Source organism: Chlorocebus sabaeus, chromosome 29 (genome assembly GCF_047675955.1).
Source record: "Chlorocebus sabaeus isolate Y175 chromosome 29, mChlSab1.0.hap1, whole genome shotgun sequence".
Classification (NCBI taxonomy): domain Eukaryota; kingdom Metazoa; phylum Chordata; class Mammalia; order Primates; family Cercopithecidae; genus Chlorocebus; species Chlorocebus sabaeus.
In genome coordinates this window covers 21,682,406-21,704,541 of record NC_132932.1, presented here as the reverse complement: position 1 = coordinate 21,704,541, position 22,136 = coordinate 21,682,406, and the positions used below count along the sequence as shown (strand labels likewise).

The 22,136-nt window shown below is 43.6% G+C and overlaps 1 protein-coding gene across 2 annotated transcripts in view; it reads right to left on the bottom strand.

Moving 5' to 3' along the window:
- The window catches only part of PDE8A (phosphodiesterase 8A), a 180,799-nt gene extending 159,611 nt beyond the window's left edge, over nt 1–21,188 (bottom strand). The window contains exon 1 of one of the 2 annotated variants that reach the window (XM_073013077.1): nt 20,110–21,188. In XM_073013077.1, the coding sequence (XP_072869178.1) occupies nt 20,110–20,295 (186 nt within the window). In that variant the 5' untranslated portion in view covers nt 20,296–21,188. The remainder of the gene's footprint in view (nt 1–20,109) is intronic. The other variant, XM_007990257.3, reaches the window with a different exon arrangement.
- Between the last annotated feature and the right edge of the window lie 948 nt (nt 21,189–22,136).

Sequence of the window (22,136 nt, the reverse complement as noted above, 5' to 3'; positions counted from 1 at the left end):
TTTAGGAGGTCAATGCAGGAGGATCACTTGAGGCCAGGAGCTCAAGACCAGCATGGGCAACATAGCGAGACCCATCTCTTCAAAAAAAAAAAAAAAAAAAAAAAAAGGTAGAAGTTTGAAAAGGTGAATCTTTAAGGTAACCTCAAGCCCCCTGGATTGTCAACAGGATTAATTTAGTTCATGCACAAAGTACTTAAAACAGTGCCTGGTATGCAGTAAACAGTTAATACATTATAGCTTTACTGTTATACCAGTCTTAGTTGATTTCCAGGTTAGTGACCCATGCTTTTATAAGGTGTCACAGCTAGAAACGTGTCAGGCTAATCACAGAAAGCGTGTTTGTGCCACACACTCCACTGTGATCTCATAATCCAACACTCAGCAGTGCACCATCAAATCCAGAAGATCTTTGATTTGTAATAACAACGCCTTCAGGTGCCCAATAAGGTGAAGCCACTTCAACAACCTCAAATCCCTCCTGGAGTTCAACAAGGATACCCAGTATCAGCCACCATGCTCTTCCAGTCCCTAGGATATCCATCCATTCTCTGCAACCTTCTTCCACTCTCTGGGTCCTCAAGGCCATAGTGAAACAGTCAGGAGGGAAAAACCGTCCTACAGCAGACCATAGGAACCTCTCCAACCTCTGAGCATGCATGACCTTGACAGTTGGAACCCTTTATCCTATCTTAGTCTTGTCTTTTTGTTTTTGTAGTGGAATATTGCAAATATAAAAAAAGGGGGCATTTTTTCCAGACATAAAGTCTTTTAACAGTTACCTACTTCCTTCTTAGTGCTCTTCCTTCATTGAGGTTTTTTTTGTTGTTGTTGTTAATTACACTGAATAAATTGGAAAGAAATTCATGCAGAGCATTGGCAAGGAAACTGCACCGTCAAAAGTCCAGAGGTTATCAAGTCCCTGGAAATGTGAGTACTCAACACATTCAGTGTGTGAGGCACAGCAAGAAGCTGGAGAGGGGGCAGGAACCCATCATGCTGGGCTTTACACACCAAAGAAAGGAGTCTGAATTTGGCAACTGGGAGTCACAGGGGGTGTTAGACAGGAGAATAGAACAATCATATCTGCATTTGCTCACTCTGCTCCTTTTCTGAACCTCTGCTTGCAGGGTACAGATCTCCTAGACTTCTGCATGTGGGTTCCGGTTATCTGGGAATTAGAAAAATAAGATCTGAAAACAAGTTTTTCAGAAGAATGGATAAGGTGGGATAAAAATTCCAGAAAATTTCCTCATGAGGAAGAAAAACAAGGCAGATTATTTTAGCTACCTGGCTCTACAGTGGTAGAGAAAGCTAAGGCGGCTGAGGGCCAGAGCAAAGCCCTCACTGCCACCATTTAGAAACCACTGACTCCAAATGGACCTGGTGGGGAGGAGCCAGGGCCCAGTTCGCATGCCATGCTTGAAGGTCTTTCCAGAGCCTAGTTATGGGACAGGCACACTTCTCTGATTAGCCAGGGTCTGCACACTGGAAGAACAAGGCCAGTTCATAATAACCCTGACCAGAGACCACCTCTAGCCAGTCTACATTATTTCACTACAGCAGAAAGTGAGCACACTAAGAAAAGCTAGCCCTATAAACAACTGAACCTAAACCAAAACCATGTGATTACCCAAGAGATTCAGTGGGATCTGAAGCTGTCCAACATTGCAGAAACATTCTTGGTCTTACAAGACAAACACAGCTTTTGGCACTGAAAACTGTTTTTTGGTTTACAGGGCAGAAAACCAGTGCACCCCTGTTTATTTTTCCATTATCAGTATATTCAGCAGCACTGAAAGGATCGTAACAGAGCTTCCTTCTCCAGTGACCCACTGGTGAGAAAACAAAACTCTGGTTAACACGCAAAGAAAAACAAGAAAAGTCTGTCACTTCTAGGCTGCATTAACAGATTAGAAGGTATCTTCCTATACCTTCTCTCATGTCCACATTTTATATACAAAGAACTGTGGCTCACAGAGAAGTTATTCAATATGCTCCAGCTCACACAGCTAAATAAGTACCAAAACCAAAGAGAAAGCCCAGAATTTGAACCCAAGTTTTCAGATTTCAATTCCTCTGCTCTTTTTAACTGTATTGCAGCAACAATATGTTTACATTTCTATACAGGTTTTATAAAATCAAGGGGGCAGTGGAAACACACACACACAATTAGAGCTAAAGTTGTTGTCTTATGAGCTTATCATTTTAAAAGGGAGGCCAGCCAGGTGTGGTAGCTCATGCCTATAATCCCAGCACTTTGGGAGGCCGAGGCAGGTGAATCACGAGGTCAAGAGATGGAGACCATCCTGGCTAACATGGTGAAACCCCGTCTCTACTAAAAATACAAAAAATTAGCTGAGTGTACTGGTGCCCACCTGTAGTCCTAGCTACTCAGGAGGCTAAGGAAGGAGAATCGCTTGAACCCGGGAGGCGAAGGTTGCAGTGAGCCAAGATTGCACCACTGAACTCCAGCCTGGCGACAGAGCAAGACTCCGTCTTAAAAACAACAACAACAAAAGGGAGGCCACATCTTACTCATCATCACATTACCAGCAAGTGTCTAGTGCAGTTCCTAGCCCATGGTAAGCACCAAAGGTTTGCTGAATGAATGAGGGAATATTTTATTGTTCAATAAAGAATATGGATTGGGCACGGTGGCTCACGCCTATAATCCCAGCACATTGGGAAGCCAAGGCAGGCAGATTACCTGAGGTCAGGAGTTCAAGGACCAGCCTGGCCAACATGGTGAAACCTCATCTCTACTAAAAATACCAAAATTAGCTAGGTGTGGTGGGTGGTACCCGTAATCCCAGCTGCTTGGGAGGCTGAGGCAGGAAAATCGACTGAACCCAGGAGGCGGAGGTTGCAGTGAGCCAAGATTGTGCCACTGAACTCCAGCCTGGGTGACAGAGTGAGATTCTGTCTTTAAAAAGAAAAAGAAAACAAAAGAATGTGACCTATCAGGAAAATTTACCAAACTGGAGTTCTCTGTGTATACGGGAGAACTGACAAGAGAACATCTACAATGGAGTTCAAGAAGTCAGACTAGAAAACCAGTAAAACAATTTCTAACTCATAGTCTCTGAAAACTAATCTCATTAGAGATTAGTGTCTAATGGAAGAACTAATTTTTAGCAATATTGAAAATAAGTATACGTTTGCTCATATAGTCAACTATCAATTATCTCCATAGAGGTGTTCTGTGCCTTTTGAAAATACTGCTGGTCCACAGGGTATTATCCCTGCCTGCCTTCTTCATCCCAAGGAAAGCCTTTATTATAATTCACCTCATGGGAAATTTTTGGCTTTTTAAGACCCTATTTCTTAATTCTAAAATAACAAAAAGACAGGGCATAATGATTTAGGGAGAAAAAAGGAACAAGACCTCCTGTTTTTACCTAAAAATGTTAGGGTAGTAAAGGAAGCTGATCAAAAATACAGTTAATGACTAAGTATTAATAAATACTGTAGGTTTCACTGCATGCCAACTCTAACCCCAAGTGTATGGGTTACAAACTAAGACGAAAAAACAGGTATCTGTACATGCATTCAAAATAAAAACAGAGCCATTTTGCAATAATCTAGCAACACCTCTAATGACATCCAAGTTTAGAAATTCCAAGTGTTCAACTTCTTTATTGCTTCTGATACAGTAAAGCCTGCTGGACAAGGGTACACTTTGCAAACGTGAATTAGAAAAGCATGCAGAGTCTGAGGCCAGGCCATCTCAGTGAAATGACCAAAGGGAGTGAAGTAACTCTGGTTCACTTCCCATGAATACAAAAGGTGTCATGGGATAAAGGACAAGAGTTAGCTTGGGGTTCTTGTCCCAGCTTCACCAGTACTTGCAGTGTGATCTTGCACCTGTCTCCCAACTGCCTTAGGGTTTCAACTTCCTCCTCCATAAATTGAGAAAGTAAGTTGGATATGGTAAAGTCAAAGGCCGTACTAAGGAATTAATTCTTAAGAAAATGGAAGATTTCAATAAGTAAATATAACTTATCTAAAGCCAAGTTTATATATAAAAATTTTTAAATTTAGGGCGTTTTCAGTACAGACTACCCTAAAATGTTTTAAAACCTGAAATCAAGACTTAAAAGTAGATTCTAAGAATAAATCCAAGTCTTTGTGCACAAAGGTTTATAAAATTATACTCATCTTAAACCTGTTGTAAGAAGATATACATGGCCAGGCGCAGTGGCTCACGCCTGTAATCCCAGCACTTTGGGAGGCTGAGGCAGGCGGATCACCTGAGGTTGGGAGTTCGAGACCAGCCTGACCAACATGGAGAAACCCCGTCTCTACTAAAAATACAAAAAAATTAGCCTGGCATGGTGGCATGCGCCTGTAACCCCAGCTACTTGGAAGGCTAAGGCAGGAGAATCACTTGAACTTGGGAGGCGGAGATTGTGCTGAGCCAAGATCACGCCATTGCACTCCGGCCTGGGCAACAAGAGCAAAATTCCGTCTCAAAAAAAAAAATAAAAAGATGTACATGGCAGCATTAGTACCACCATATAAATGTTCTGAAGAAATTAATAACATGGGAAAATGGCTGCAATTTATCATTACATTTAAAAATCAAGGCTGGGTGCGATGGCTCACACCTGTAATCCCAGCACTTTGGGAGGCCAAAGTGGGTGGACTGCTTGAGCTCAGGAGTTCAAGGCCAGCCTGGACAACATAGCAAGACCCTATCTCTATTAAAAAAATACAAAAAATTAGCCAGGCATGGTGGTGCACGCCTGTAGTCCCAGCTACTTAGGAAGCTAAGGTGGGAGGATCGACTGAGCCAAGGAGACAGAGGTTGCCGTAAGCCAAGATCGCGCCACTGCATTCCAGCCTGGGTGACAGAGTGAGACCCTGTCTCAAAAAGAAAAAAAATTATAATGGTAAAAAGCTTATAGAATAACTATGTGAAGAAAGAAAATACTTATGTACAGCTATACAGTATGTTCATGTTTTAAGCTAAGTATTACTTTAAAAGTGTCAAAAAGTTAAAAAAAAAAACTTTATAAAGTAAAAAAGCTACAGTAAGTTAAGATTATTGAAGAAATAAAAATGTTTAAAACAAATTTAGTGTAGCTTAAGTGTACAGTGTTGATAAGGTCTACAGTAGTACACAGTAATATCCTAGCAATATCCTAGGCCTTCACATTCACTCACCACTCATTCACTGACTCACTCAGAGCAGCTTCCAGTCCTGTAAGCCCCATTCATGGTAAGTGCCTTCTATAAGTGTACCACCCTTTTTTTTTTTTTTTTTTTTTTTTTTTTTTTTTTTGAGGCAGTCTCGCTCCGTTGTCCAGGATGTACTGTAGTGGTGCGATCTCAGCTCACTGCAATCTCTGCCTCCTGGGTTCAAGCGACTTTCCTGCCTCAGCCTCCTGAGTAGCTGGGATTACAGGCATGCGCCACCATACCCAGCTAATGTTTGTATTTTTAAGTAGGGATGGGGTCTCACCATGTTGGCAAGGCTGGTCTTGAACTTCTGACCTCAGGTGATTCGCCCGCCTCAGCCTCCCGAAGTGCTGGGATTACAGGCATGAGTCACCATGCCCAGCCCATTTCTTATCTTTTATACTGTATTTTTATTATACTTTTTCTATGTTTAGATACACAAATACCTGCCAAGCAAGGCAGCTCACACCTGTAATCTCAGCGTTTTGAGAGGCTAAGGCAGGAGGATCCTCTGAGCCCAGGAGTTCAAGACCACTTGAACAACATGGGGAGATCCTGTCTCTTTTTTAAAAATCTAAAAATTAGCCAGGCATGGTGGCATACATCTATAGTCCCAGCTACTCAGGAGGCTAAGGTGGGAGGATCACTTGAGCACAAAAGTTTGAGGCTGCGGTGAGGCTGCCACTGCACTCCAGCCTAGGCAACAGAGCAAGACCCTAGTTCTAAAAATCATTAAATTAAAAAAAAATGTTTAAACATTATCTAAAAAAAAAGAAAAAGATACTTGAGGAAAAAAAAAATTGCAATGTACATGAGGTCAAAATTTAACATTCACACTTATTAAAAAGTTCTTGTAAGTAATAATTTAACCTCTAAAACCTAAATAGAGATATAGGCAACAGACGTGAAAAATTCACAGAAGAGGAAATTCAAATGTCCAAAACATACTTGGGAGAAATAAAGAGTAACAAATAATAAATGAAATAAATTCAAACTAAAATACCAATAAAATACCACCTCTCACAGTCAGATTGTTGAAAGCACCACAAAGCGCTCTCACACGTTCCTTATGAAATAAAAATCTGACCACAAGGCAGGGTAAAGTAGTGCATGCCCACTCAGGGATTTTTTCATTACAAAATTTCATCCCATTTTCCTGGAGGGCAATTTAACCATATTTATTGTGAGCTTTTAAAAGTTAATCGTGTAATACTATGAACTACTGAGACATGAAACATACATGAATCCCAAAAACATAATGCTGAGGGAAAGAAGTCTTATATAAGAGTACATACACTGGGCATGGTGGCTTACACCTGTAATCCCAACACTTTGGGAAGCTGAGGCAGGAGGACTGCTTGAGCCCAGGAGTTTGAGACCAGCCTAAGCAACATAGTGAGACCCTGTCTCTACAAAAAAATTTTTTTAATTAGCCAGGCGTGGTGGTGCGTACCTGTATTCCCAGCTACTCAGGAGGTTGAGGTGGGAGGAGGATCACTTGAGCCAGGGAAGTCAAGGCTGCAGTTAACTATGACCACAGCACTGCACTCCAGTCTAGGCAACAGAAGGAGACCATGCCTCAAAAAAAATAAATAAATAAAAATAAAAAGGTACATACTGTATAACTCCACTTATATTAAAATTAGAACAGGCAAAACTAATCTATGGTAAGAAAAAAATCAGAAGCATGGTTGGGAGATTGTCCAGTAAGGAGCATGATGAAACTTTCTGGAATGAAAATAAGGTTCTATAACTTCATAGAGGTTTGGATTACACAGATATATGTATGCACTTGTCAAAACTCAGCAAATACACACTAAATATTTATGCATTTCATTTTGTGTAAATGTTGCCTCAAAAGGAAAAAACCTAAACAAATATCAAATTCATGCTGAAATATTTAAGGGGAAGTATAGGATACTAACATTTGCAATCACTTTTTTTTTTTTTTTTGAGACAGAGTTTCCCTCTTGTTGCCCAGGCTGGAGTGCAATGGTGTGATCTCGGCTTACTGCAACCTCCGCCTCCTGGGTTCAAGCGATTCTCCTGCCTCAGCCTCTAGTAGCTGGGATTACAGGCACCTGCCACCATGCCCAGCTAATTTTTTGTATTTCTAGTAGAGACAGGGTTTCACCATGTTGGCCAGGTCTTGAACTCCTGACCTCAGGTGATCCACCCTCCTCGGTCTCCCAAAGTGCTGGGATTACAGGCATGAGCGACCGTGCCCGTCCTCATTTGCAGTTACTTTAAAATATATCAAAGAAAAAGGAAAATGATAGGTAGAAGAATGGATACATGGATATACGTGATAAAGTAAGTATAGTAAAATGCTAATGTAAAATACAGGCATTGGGTATACACGGGTGCCCTGTGAAAAATTCTTCAAGACTGCTGTATTTTGAGATTTTTCATAAAATGTTAAAAATACTGAAAAACAGTGAACAGCCACAAGGCAGCCTTCTGGAAAGCTGGAAATGTTGTCTTGATTTGGGTGGTGATTACATGGGAGCATGAGGAAAATTCATCAAGCTGTACACTTAGGGATTTTGTACACCTTGGCTGATTGTATTTATAACTCAATAAAAAGTGTTTTTAATAAACAGCAATCAGAATAGGACTTTAAAGTGAATATAATTAATATCCTCAAAGAGATAAGGGAGTATGCTGCAACCATAAAACATGAATAAGCAGTTATGAAAAAAGAGCAAACCATAGATTGAAGACAAAAACTCAAATTTAAAAACTCAGTGGGCTAAAGAGCTGAGTAGACCTTGAGGAATGAATTCGTGACTTAAAATATTGAGCTAAAAAAATCCTTTCAGAAGATAGCACAGAGAGGGAAAGTAAAAGAAAAGTGAAGAGACATGGAGAACCGATCAAGATGCATCTCAATCTATCTTTTGGAGGGAGCTGCAGAAGAGAAAATGAGAAAATTTAAGGGGACAGCATTTAAATAAATAATAGTTAAATGTTTCCTAGAACTAAAAAACAAAACTGCTTTAAAAATATTTTTGTTTTTTGCTTTTTAAGAGACAGCGTCTCACTCTGTCACCCAGGTTGGAGTGCAGTGGCACAATCATAGCTCACTGCAACCCCAAACTCCCAGCCTCAAGCAATCCTCCAGCCTCAGTCTACTAAGTAGCTGGGATTACAGGTGTTTACCACCATGCCCAGCTAATTTATTTATTCATTTTTTTTTTTTTAATAGAGAATGGGGGTCTTACTATGTTTCCCAAGCTGGTCTCAAACTCCTGGTCTCAAGTGATTCTCCCATCTTGTCCTCCCAAAAGTGCTGGGATTTACAGGCATGAGTCACTACACCCAGCCCAAAAAAGTTTTTAATTACAGTTATTTAAAGCAATCTACTTGGATGGAAGGAAACACACCACCATTTTATAAGGCATGATCTCCTGACTGTGCAATTTAAGTGATTGTACAATTTAAGTGATCCTTGTTGGAGACGGAGTCTCACTCTGTCACCCAGGCGGGACTGCAGTGGTGCAATTTCGGCTCACTGAGAACTCCGCCTCCTGGGTTCATGCCATTCTCCTGCCTCAGCCTCCCAAGTAGCTGGGACTACAGGCACCTGCCACCACACCCGGCTAATTTTTTGTATTTTTAGAAGAGACAGGGTTTCACCACGTTATCCAGGATGGTCTCGATCTGCTGACCTTGTGATCCGCCTGTTATCCAGGATGGTCTCGATCTGCTGACCTTGTGATCCGCCTGCCTCGGCATCCCAAAGTGCTGGAATTACAGGCATGAGCCACCACACCCGGCCGATCCTTGTTCTTTTCTGTATGTTTCAAGTGTTCTACAATGAATATGACTTTTACAATCAGGAAAAGTAAAAGTTTATTTTTATAAGATGAACTCAGAACCAAAAGACAAGAAAGGTTTTTTTAAAAAACTCCCTAACTTCACTTCCCTCTGACTTCTCCCCTATGCTATTACAGTGAACCTGTTTCTGTTAAGTGGTCAGTACAAACTTGAACAAGTCATTCAATCTCTAAATTTCTGCTTCTTTAGGCCTTAAACGGTGAAAATAAAATCCCTCCTTTCCACCTCCCCATGCTTTGGGGAACATCAAATGAGATGAGGTACAAAAATAGCATTTGGTAAACCATAAAGCACTGTACAAATTGTGGCATGTTATCACAGTCCTTCTAAGCTGGTAAACCCCAACCTCTGAGTCACCCTCCACTCTCCGCCCCTTCACTCACCAAATCCAATCTGTCACTAGTCAGTTTTTCCTTCCCTCATTCCCTCCTCTTCCAAACCACTGCACTAAGTTAGTCATACCTGGTCATACCTTGTGCCTGAACCACTGCAATAGGTCGTGGATAGTGCCCCACCTCTAGCTTTCCCTCACCCCACCTATTGCAATTTTTGCCTGAAACCTAATCTTCATGAAATATGTTTATCCTTTGACTACCCTGCTGAAAATGAAATGCCTTGAGAGTTCTCTAATGTTTACAGGATGGACTTCAAACTCCTCAACCTGGCTTTTAGACCTCCCTCCTATCCCTGGTCAGCCTCCTCATAATTGGAACATGCACCCAACCGCCGTACCCTTCCTTCCCCTTATCCAGAGATGTATTTTCCACTTATCCACATCCTCCCAGTCTTTTAAGCCCAGGTCAAACCTCTCCCTCCTTTCCTCTTTCTGTACCTTATGACCAATCCAGACCAAGCTCCTGCCTCCACAATCCATCCCCCAAGGTGCCATCATCACTTCCAGGTCAGAGACCCACCCCACCTTTTCAGAAAGGACTAATTGTTCCCTGAGAGCAGGGCCTGTTATCCTCTTACAGCCTCTATATTAGGCACTCAAATTAACATGTTAAACATTTAAGTCCTTAAAATAAACTTTATTTGCCTGAACTGATTTTATGGTAACTTTTAACACCTATGTATGTATTACTATATATTGTTTAGCTTTTCTTTGTTAGAGATGGGGTCTTGCTATGTTGTCCAGGCTGATCTCAAACTCTTGGCCTCAAGTAATCCTCCTGCCTCGGCCTCCCAAAGTGCTGGGATTACAGGTGTGAGCCACCACTCCCAGCCTATCAATCTTTAAATAAAAAGAATCATACCTTATAAATTTGTTGACGGCTTCTTCTCTCCACATTAAGTTTTTGAGATTTATGAAAGTTAATATCTGCAGCTGTAATCCATTCATTTTTCACAGCTGTGAAGTATTCCTTTCTTTGAACATACCACAACTTGTTTATCCATTATGTTGTTAATGGACATTTGGGTTTTACAGGAAAGTTTGCAATTAAAAGTAATGCTGCTCTGAAAATTCTCGTACATGTTTCCAGTAAAGATACATAAGGGTTTCTAGGAGAGAAGCTGCTATGTCACAGGGTCACCTGTTCAACTCTACCTGGCAATGGCAATGGGTTTCCCTAGTAGTTGAACTAATTTACACCTCTACCTAACGTTGAGCAGTTCCTCAAAACACTGCCAATCTGATGAGTATAAAATGTTATTTCACTGTGGGTTTAATTTGCATTTCCCCAATGAGGTCGAAAATCTTTTCATATGTTATTAGCTATTTGGTTTCCTCTTAGTGCTGTGCCTGTTCCAACCTTTTCCAATTTTTCAACTGGGCTGTTGTTTTCTTATTATTTTTAGGACCTCTCTGAGTACTAATCCTTTATTGGTACTACGCATTGCAAATGTCTTCTTCCAGTCTGCAGCCTTCCTTTTCACTCTTTTGATGAGAAGGTATTTATTTTAACGTAGTTGGATTTATCAACCATCTCCTTTATGGAAATACCTTGTGTAACTTGCTTAATCAGTCCTTCCCCACCCAGAGGTCATGATGATATTTATATTTCCTTTTAATAAAAAATTATTAAAATAAAAACTTTAAAAAGACAATAATACAGTAAATGAACAATAAGCACATGAAAAAAGTACTCCAAATCATCAACCATCAAGGAAATACAAATCAAAACCACAATGAGATATCACTACACACCCACCAGAATGGCTAAAATTAAAATACTGATTAACACCAAATGATGGGAAGGATGTAGAGCAACTGAACTTTTATTATACATTGTTGGCATGAGTGTAATATTGAATAACTATTTTGGGAAAAAGTCAAGCAGTTTCTTAAAAAGCTACACATATACCTATCCTATGACCCAGCAATTTCACTTCATGGTATTTAACCAAGTGGAATGAAAGCATATGTCCACAAAATAACATATGCTAGAATATTCATAGTAGCTTTAGTCATAATAGCCAAAAACTAGAAACAGCCCTAGTATCCATCAACAAAAGACTGAATAAGTGAACTGTGCTTTATTCATGTAACAGACTAATTAGAAAAAAGAACAAACTACTGACTCGTGTAGCATAGAAGAATCTCAAAAACATTATGCTGAATGAAATAAGCCTTATAAAAAAAAGAATAATCTAGACTGTAAGGTTCTATTTACATGAAATCTAGAACAGGCAAAAATAATTTATAATGGAAAAAATTCAGAACAGCGGTTGCTGGTGGCTGGGGGTAAGAACGGAGAGGGAGCACAAGAGAACTTTTGGAGGTGATTATAATATTGTGTAATTCTCTATCTTGATAGAGATTTGTAGTACACAGGCATATACATTTGTCATGTCTCATGAATGGTACACATAAAATTTACACATTTTACTTTATGGCATTTCACACTTAAAGAAGTAAACTTTGAATTTATTTAATTTTGAATTAATTTTTTTCTTTTGAGATGAGGTCTTGCTATATTGCCCAGGCTGGTCTCGAACACCTGGGCTCGAGCAATCCTTCTGCCTCAGCTCCTGAGTAGATGGGACTACAGGTGTATGCTACCATGCCCAAAATTCAAATTTTGAGCTCTAGTACTTGATATACATACTGAAATATTTAGGGGTTGAGTATACTGATGGGTGGAACTTACTTTGAAATGAATCCAAAAATAAAACGGGTTGATGGATGGATAAAAGAGGATAGATATAAGACAAACATAGAAAAGTGTTAACTGCAGAATCCAGATGGCAGGCATATGAGTGCATAATTCTCTCAACTTTGCTCTATGAAAATTTTCACAAAATATTGGAGAAAAACAAAACTATATTAAAAATGAGAGCTGCATTAAAAAACAGATATATTTGAACCAAGTTCGCCTTTAAGAAAGGTTCTCTTAAGAAAATGGTCAATCCTTACATGTGACAGTGTCTTGGAGAAACACTTTCTCACAAAACACTTTCACGCAGATTATTTTTAGTTATCCTCACCAGAACCCAGGTATTCTAGCTTCATTCCGTACTTGAGAAAACTCAGGATCAGGAGCTGCCAAATATCACACGGCCAAAGTCTGATGGAGCTGGACCCAAAACACACATCTTCTGGCTCCTCCTCCTATAGTCTTTTAACACTAGGGAGCTGCCATGAACACCAAACCTCTGCAGACAACCTGGGAACTGCTAATGTGCCACTAGTTCTTTGGGTTATCCTATAAGAAGAGTAAGAGGAAGTAAAGCAGCTCCTGTACTCACTAATAGGACATGAAAGGGAGATGGCAGGCAGTGAAAGAGGATGAACAGCAAAGGTGTATTTCCAACCAGTACAGAATAAAAGCACCAGCAAAGTCCCTCATCCCAAATTACTTGAGGTCACCCTCAAATTTCTGGGAAATCTGCAACATCCTTCCTGTCTGTGTGGATGGGCAAACTACATATGGTGCCTGTAGCTAAGACATGCAATATAAACTTGTCAAAACAGCTCTCTGACATGATACTCTACCACTCTTTACCAAACAGAGCAGAACAAAAGTAGAACAGAAGGAGGGGACCCAGGAACATTGCTCAACCCTAACTCAGCCAAAATTAGAGGTAAAAGCTTTACTAATCACCCCACAGATTAATCACTGGCTTAAGGGTATTTTAGCTTTCTGTTAAAACACAGAACACACCCCAACAACTTTTGTTAAATCTAAACAAGGTGAGATAGGCTCGTGGAACATGAATAAAAGCCCTTTCAGCCTTAGAGACTGGTGTACTTATCCAAATATTTACCGAGTGTGCCAAGCACTTTGGCAACTATAATGAAACTAGGACACAGTACTTGCCCTCAAGCAGCCTATAATCTAGCAGAAGGCTGAAGACAGAAATCCTAGGCTCACAGGGATACAGGAGCAGGTCCCAAGAGCAGAGAAAAGAGTGCAAGCCAGCTAAGGGCTCAAGGAAGCTTTCAGCTGGGCCCTGAATAACTCCTGGGAAGATAGATGCCTGCAGCACTGGTGGGGGAACAGCACTCTAGGCAAACGGCAATGGAAAGAACCAGCTCCTGGAGAACTCTTGGTAAGGCAGGCTGCCTGAAACCTGAGCAGGAGAAAGAGGAAACGAAAAAAAAACTCCCAAGGGATGCCCTCCCAACTCATTTCAGACAGCAGAGGGCAGATCGGAGAGCATCACAAAATATCTGGCTTCAGGAGTTAACTGGGACAGGGCTGAAGATGACTTCAACTTCCTCAAACTCAGGAACCTAAGGTAGGGCTGTAACCAACTTCCTCAGTAAGTCGAAACTTAACAAAATCCTGATAATGCAGATTCAAGATGCCTGCTTAAAACCCAGCTGACCTGTGAAATTTGCAGCTTAGCAGAAGACGAAAGAATGGGAAACGCAATGAACATAGCTAGTTAACAGAGAGTAACAACCTAGCAGGTGAGAGCCAGGACCAGTGGATTTGAGTCCCAGCTTAAATGTATGACCCTGGGCAAGTTTCTAACCTCTGGTGTCTTATCTGCTAAAGGGAAATTATACCTGCCACCTCACAGGGTTGAAAGGATTAAATGAGATAATATCTTTAAAGCATCTAACATGGTGCTTGCAACACAGAGGGCATCCAAGAAGTGGTGGTTATTACTAATATGAATAGTTTGCACTCTAAGAACTGCAGAATCCATCACCTCCTACTGCCTCAGTGTACTGAGAAACCAGGATGAAGCCACTGAGCTTGGGTAAGACTGAGGGATTACTCATGTCCTAAGTACTTCTCCCTCTGTTCTTTTTTTTCTTTTAAATTTTTTAAAATATTCTGTCCTTTAAGGTTATTCTGAGATGTCTGCCTCACCCTGTGTCCTCACATCATGAACCTTCTCCTATTTAAGAAGCAATCCAAGGCCGGGTGCCATGGCTCACGCCTATAATCCCAGCAGTTTGGGAGGCCGAGGCAGGCAGACCACCTGCGGTCAGGAGTTCAAGACCAGCCTGACCAATATGGAAAAACCCCATCTCACTAAAAATACAAAAAAAAAAAAAAAAAAAAAAAAAAATTAGCCCAGCATGGTGGTACAAGCCTGTAATCCCAGCTACTCGAGAGGCCAAGGCATGAGAATTGCTTCAACCTGGGAGGCGGAGGTTGCGGTCAGCTGAGATCACACCACTACACTCCAGCCTGGGCAATAAGAGCAAAAAACTCTGTCTAAAAAAAAAAAAAAAGGGGCCGGGCGCGGTGGCTCAAGCCTGTAATCCTAGCACTTTGGGAGGCCGAGACGGGCGGATCACGAGGTCAGGAGATCGAGACCATCCTGGCTAACACGGTGAAACCCCGTCTCTACTAAAAAATACAAAAAACTAGCCGGGCGCGGTGGCGGGCGCCTGTAGTCCCAGCTACTCGGGAGGCTGAGGCAGGAGAATGGCGTAAACCCGGGAGGCGGAGCTTGCAGTGAGCTGAGATCGGCCACTGCACTCCAGCCTGGGCGACAGAGCGAGACTCCGTCTCAAAAAAAAAAAAAAAAAAAAAAAAAAAAAAAGGAACCAATCCAAATGGGCAAGCTATCCAAGGGAAAACCAGAGTCATAAGCCACTTCACAGGAAACATTTGTGCCAGAAGGGACCACAGACCCTATCTAAACCTTGCCTCAGCAACGTGAGGGTCAAAGCTGGTCAGGGACAGGTTTAAGGTGACAGAATTGTGACAATGTCTATCTTAAGAATCACACTTAAAGTTATGGTGGCAATGACAGTAAGTACTAAAAAAATATGATATAAATGCAAAGTATTTTATGTATGTAAAAGGAATTCAAGAAAATGAATACAGAAATATCTTTCTATATACTGAGAGGCACAAGAACACAATGATGAGGGAATTCACAACCCCTGAGCTCTGGAGATAAACTGTAGTCACTTATGGCAGCAGAAAGTTTGGTCTCATTTTTCTCAACTACACCTTCAAAGGGAAACTTCCAGTAATTCCATATAATCTAGCAAGGGTCAAAGACCCCTAGTGGAGGAAAAAAATCAGTCAGGTCACACACAAAGAGAAAATTGCTTTAGTTTTGCCAAATATAAAATTTTGGGTAATCAGTCGGGCACAGTAACCCACACCTGTAATCCCAGCACTTTGGCAGGCTGAGGCTGGGGGAATCACATGAGCTCAGGAGTGTGAGCCTAGCCTGGATAGCGTAGCAAGATCCCATCTCAACAAAAAAAAAGTTTAAAAAACTGGCCACGCATGGTGCACACCTGTAGTCCCAGTTATTTGAGAGGCTGAGGTGGGGGGATCACTTGAGCCCAGGAGGTCAAGACTGCAGTGAGCCAAGGTTGTGCCACTGCACTCCAGCCTGGGTAACAAAGCAAGACTCTGTCTTTAAAAAAAAAAAAAAATTTGACTAATCCACTTTGTAAACTAGGAGCAGGCAATAAATTTTATTCCATTGCTTAGTAACATTTAGAAATCACTAAACTTTAGTTGACTAAGATGGCAAGAGTGGCCAGTTTCATGCAGGAAGGTGGGCCAGCAGAAAAAAGCAAGGAGGAAGATGGAAGTGGGAGGGGAGGTGATGAAAAGTAAGAGAAAAGAGGATGGAGGAAGCGAATGACAGAAGCAAAGGGAAACAGAAATGGACCAACTGGAGAATGTCTGAGATTCTGAGTGAGTGCTGATAGCAGTAACACTTGATTAGCGGTTGGCATGCAGCTGTACTATTATCTATCACCTTAGCTGCACTAATCCTTACATCTTTTATTTATTTATTTATTTATTTATTTATTTATTTATTTATTTTTGAGACAAGGTTTCTATCTGTTGCCCAGGCTGGAGTGCAGTGACGTGACCTCGGCTCACAGCAGCCTTGAACTTCTTAGCTCAGGTGATCCTACCGCCTCAGCCTCCCAAGTATCTGGGACTAAAGGTGTGCAGTGCCATGCCCAGCTAATTTTTTTTTTTTTTTTTTGGTAGAGATGGAGTCTTGAGATGTTGTCCAGGCTGGTCTCAACCTCCTGGGCTCTAGCAATCCTTCAGCCTTGGCCTCCCAAAGTGCTGGGACTATAGTCATGAGCCACTGCATCCAGCCTCTTTAATTTTTCTTTATAGGGAAATCTCTGCTGAACAGGGTAGAAATATATTATTGCCTCGTACAGTGCTCTGAAGAGCAATAACCAGAGATTTCCACAAAACCAAATCCAAACTTTATAGCCTCTACTCTAGTTAAAATTGGCTTCTATTTCTACTTACCTGGCCTGGGTGGATTTTCAACTTCTACAGTCTGGTTCACAAAATTATCTAATTCATATGTTTATGGAAGGCCTACTGTGTGCCAGGCCTGGGGGATATAGCAGTGAACAAAACAAACATGATTGCCATCTCACAGAGTTGATTACTGGGGGTGCGGGGAGCATCAATCATGAGCAGTGCAGTGGGTGTTTGCAAAAAGGAAGGTGCGGGGAGAGCATAGGGTCTCTAACACTACATGCAAATCTTTCAAGGGCAACTCAAGTCCTGGCTAGGGAAAGAGGAAATGGGGTAAATCCAAAGACTGGCAAGAAAATATTAAAATGTTACAATTAAAGCTCACACTGATTAAAAATAAACAAAACTCTTAAGTGTTCACAAACTGAACACAGCATTCATTATCTATAACCACATAAACTTAAACTCCTGAAACGAATAAACATCTAGAGGGTATTTTTAGTAATACTTAAATAAGTTCATACAGACAACACAGCCTAATATATTACAAAATCTAAAGTACCTTTGGAATCATTAAGAAGCAAATTACATTTGTTGAGTTTTACTGTTAAGTATATTTCTTGTACTTTGAATATTGGTATCTCACAAAAAAAATCAGGTCTTAACATGTGGCCTGCCTGACATATATCTCAATAAAAGGGCTCCATAATCAACTAGTTTAGGAAATGCTGCACACTCTAAAAACCACTTGGAGACTCACAGACTACTTTCACAAATTAGGTTCTCTGACAAGTCCTACATAAAAGAACTCTGTTGAACTTAGTCTGAGCCAGTATAGGCCGCATATCTCTTGTCCCAAATGCTTGAGACCAGATGTGTTTTGGATTTCGGATTTTTTTTTTTTTTTTTATCTGCATTATATTTACCAGTTCACAGCATCCCTAACCTGAAAATTCAAACTCCGAAATGCTCCAATGAGCACTTCCTTTGAGCATCATGTCAGCACTCAAAACAGACTTTGGAACATTTCTTATTTTCTGATTAGGGATATTCAACCTGTGCTTCCCAAAAACTTACTAGTCGATGGAACTCTTTTCTCATACTTATTAACAGTCCACATATTGCTCCATGGAACACATGCAGGATACACTTTAACGCAGGGTACATACTGCTTAACCTGAAAATGCAATTGGTTATCAATCTCCCACCTACACTGATAAACTGGTATTTACTAAATACTGTAGGACTATAAAAGCATCCCCCAATGAATTTCTTGTTGAAATTCACTTAGATATGCTGACTTACTGTTTTAAAAAGAAATTTTGTAATGAATTAAATTGCATCTTGAGATGTTAATATAAAGAAATTAATTCTGATTTAATTTTGCTAAATTGCTAGCAGTTTACTTTCTCTAAACATGAATTTCCAGAGTATAGTTAATATCTTAATTTTAAAAGATGCATTCTCATAAAGAAAAAATATTAGGCTAGAAAAAATGCTGACATTTACCTCTGCTCTACTATCCGACATGCCTAAATGCAAATATCTGTAAATGAGGTATCGACATGTACAGTTCATGAATAACAAGTATGGGGCTATTATTTCTGTGGTTGTGGTGTTATAATTCATAATCTGACTCCTGCTCTGGAAATACTATTATTCTGAAGTCTATATAGGAGGCTTTACGAAATCAAATTCCAATGACTGAAAATGTTTCATCATTCAGTTAACAATTTTTAAAGAAGCCAGGAAACACTTATTTAGTACCTACTATGTGTATGCCACTGGGTTAGGCACTTTAAGGATGAAAGTATTTTCTGGGCCCCCAACACAAGACAATAGTCTACCAATAGGGAAGAATGGTTGAAGTAAGTACTTACAAACTCAGGGACCTAAAGGCACTGCGATAGCACTAAAGCAAGCTGCTGCTGCACTAGGGAGGCTTACAAGACACCTAGGTGAATTTTAGGACACCCAACCCACCACAGAAAAAAGCCTGTAAGACACAAGGGCCTCTTACTAAAAGGGCTACTTTGGTAATCTGAAAGTATCACGTTAGTCTGCAAAATAACCAATGTTAGATTTGGACTGAAAACTTGAAAGCTGTTAAAGTTTCCATATGCACCTGTGTAACGCTTTTTTAAAGCCAGTTAGGTAGGCTTAACACATAGCTTAACATTGATACTAAGAGCACCTTGAGTTAATAAGTCTAAACCATCAGAGGTTTCTTTAAAGAATCTATAGGAGAAGGAATTCAATTTCTGATAATCAGAACAAAGCTGAATTTTCACTTCGGGTATAGGAACGGTGGGGAAATCACTTCAACTATATTACGCAACACTGAAAAAGACTTTCCTCTTTCATACAGAAAAAGTATCATGACGACTGTTAGAAATGTAAGACAAAGTACATCAAACTATATCCCTCAAACTTGGGATGTTCAGCAGTTCTCAGCAAGCAAGGAAAATCAAACAAATTTTGCAAATTACTCTTTCAAAAACTGGTCGTGATGAGAGGGATGACAGCCAACAATCTGCAACCATTCACGAATTTTTTGTTGTCATTGTTGTTTTTTACTGGTTTAACAAAACATAAACCAACGCATGAGTTCCAACTTTAAATTCTGAAATGAGAGAACTGGAAAGCTGCTGCTGTGTGCCTTAATGATCACATTTTTCTTTTTCCTTTGTATCTTTCCTTTAGAAAACCTTAACAAAGACTAAGCCCAGAAACTGACAAAACATAAGCCAAGGCAACATGCACTGAAGACACGCAACGTAAAAAAACAACCTCAGTCACAACATGTCCCAGTAAGTCTGCTTAATAAAAGATTAACTTTGTTCTGCTGAATGCTTCAAAAATCGCGTTTCACAGTATTTTCTAATTACATATGCTTTAAATACAGTATGTATGCTAATAAACGTGGACCTCAAATACATGTGCAATGAAGCAAAGCTGATGTTCCAGATTACATTCTAATAGTCCCGAAGAAAATGGTAAACTGCAACTGCATGTGCAAAGCTGAGAGGGAAAAGAAAGGTGAGGCCAGTCGCCCTTCCCTTTCTACCACAGGAAAAGAACAAAGTTCACACTGATTTAACATTGCAGGGGCGCGCCAGAATGTCCTGGGGGTTTCCCTCCAACACCAGTTCTTGGAGAGGAAACTGATGCAAGCGCCTCAGTCAAGTTCACAGTGGGCCCTGCCGCTCCGGGAGTCGGATGTGTCCAAGGAACCGACGCCGCGACACAGGCGACGTCCTAATCGCAACCCTAGGAAATCAGGGTCGCGGCACCTGGGTCAGTCCTTCTCTGAACGCCGCCCCGGCAAGGCGGGCGACTGGCGTCAATCAGAAACATCCAAAGCGGGGCAAGAGGGCACCGAAGACCGGGGGAGGGGGACCCCGCCCGGCCCCTGAGGGAAAGTCACTGACTGGCCGGGCCCGAGTTTCCCGGCGGCCCCAGAGTGCCCGGCGCCCCTTACCTTCTTGCCGCTGCCGTCGCGAGGCTCCAACTCCAAGAGGCCGGCGCCGCGGGTCCGGGACAAGGCGGCCGTCTTCTGGCCCTGCGGGAGGCGCGGCCCGCCGGACAACAGCGGCGATGCCGCGGGACTAGGTGCGTCCTCGGCCTCCAGTCTCTCGGAAATGTGGATGCTCGGGGCACAGCCCATGCTGGCGGCGGCGCCGCGGACACGCTGGCAGGTAGCCGCGATCCGGTCAGCAAACGGCCCACCCGGCGCCTCGGGACCGCCGCGGGCGCCGTGTCATCGCCGCCTGGGCGGGCGGCGGCGAGCGCGGATCTCGCGTCAGGAAGCGCGGCCGCCTCTTTTATCGCGGTGCGGGCGCTGCGGCGGCGGCGGTGGGAAGGGAGCACTGAGGCGGGTGGCGTGCCACGGCCGCCCCTCCGAACATGCCCTTACTGAGGCAGGAGCCGCCGGCCGCCTCCCTCACATCGCCGCGCTCGCCTCGGCCGCGCTTCCGGGGAAATACGGGGGAGGAGATTTGCGCTCTCCTTACCCGGGAGCGGCTGAGTCCACGCCGCGCGAGCCACGCCGCCCTCGCCGAGCTGCGGCGCGACCCCCGGGGGAGGCGAGCTCCCGGCCGCGCCCGGCCCCGCTCCCGCTCCCGCCGCCGCCGCCGCCGCCGCCGCCTCCTCGGCTCCAGACTCCGCCTAGCTTTGGACACCCACGCCGCTCCGCCCGCTGGGCCGCCGACTCGCGGAAAAGCTCCCCAGGCCAAGCGCCGGTAGGGCACAAGGCCAGCCTTAGATGCTCCCGCTGGCCGGGGTTAAGGCGCGGGGTCCTAGGGAAGCCCCTAAGGGCGGCCGGGCCACGTCCGCCGGGGTAGGGAGGGGCGCACCTCGGCTCCAGCGGAGCCTGGGGCCGCACCGTCGAGAAGCGCAGAAACGGCTGCGCGCACCCGGGAGTTGCTGCGGTTCGGCTCCGGCTCCGTGATCCGGGCTGGGTTTTGCCGGCAGCGCGCCGCGCCCAGCCCCCAGCGGTGACCTCCTGCGGGTGCTGGCGTCAATGCAAAGCAGCTGGGGCGCCAGCAGCCTCCTCTGGGCGCTGCCCGCAACTGAGCATGCGCGGCCACGACCCGCGCGGCGCCCGACTGGGCTACCCAGAGAAGGAGAGAGACTTGCCCAGGGACACACAGCCACCTCCGTCCCGAGGCCACCAGAACCCCAACGGCCAACTTCGAATTCTGGCTCCGTAACTTAGCGGCTAGGTGACCTGGGTGGGGTCACCATGTGTGAGCCTTGGAGCTGTTACCCAGAAAAGAGACCGGTGGAAAGACCTCCTTCGGTGGGGGTGGTGAAAGTCAAACTAGGGCGCCGCGCGCCGTGTCCCGTGTGGGTGGGGCCTGGGCGTCCGCGAGAAGCCACAGTCCGCGTGCGCTCCCTCGCAAGCCAAAACCTGGCGCGCCACGCCTCGGACTACACGGGCTCCGAGCCGGCAGCAAAGCTACAGCTCGGTGCAGGCTGCAGGCGCCCGTCCTCCTGTCATTTTAACCAAAGGGCTAGTCCGGCGTCCGAGACCCCAAAGGCAGGGCCAGGGGAAGGGGCGGTGTACGCATTGCAGGCCTGGGGCTTAATGAGGACCCCAGACACGCCGGACACGCACACAGCCACCAGCTTGCTGTGTGAGCTGGGGCCAGTCGCTTAATTTCCTGGTGGCTGGGGCTCCTCCCCCACCAGCTGGAGGGCGGTGCCCCCTGGGCGTCCATCATGTATCCTGTAGCTGGCTACCTCGGACCCCCGTCAGTCTTCCCGCCCTCCCTAAGCTCCGGGTTTGCGGAGACCCTGGCGCGGTGCAGCCGGCTCTTTCCTGTCCTCTCCCACCGTCCACACCTTTCCTAGCCCGGCCCTGGAGCGACCCTGAGAGGCAGCCGCTCCCGCCTCGGGCCTGGCTACTGTAAAGACCCGGAGGCGTGCTGCGGGATGGATTCCCTGCTGTCGCGCAGGGGTCCCTGCTGTAGAGCTGGGACTGCAGCACAGGTTCAGGTGCCGGGT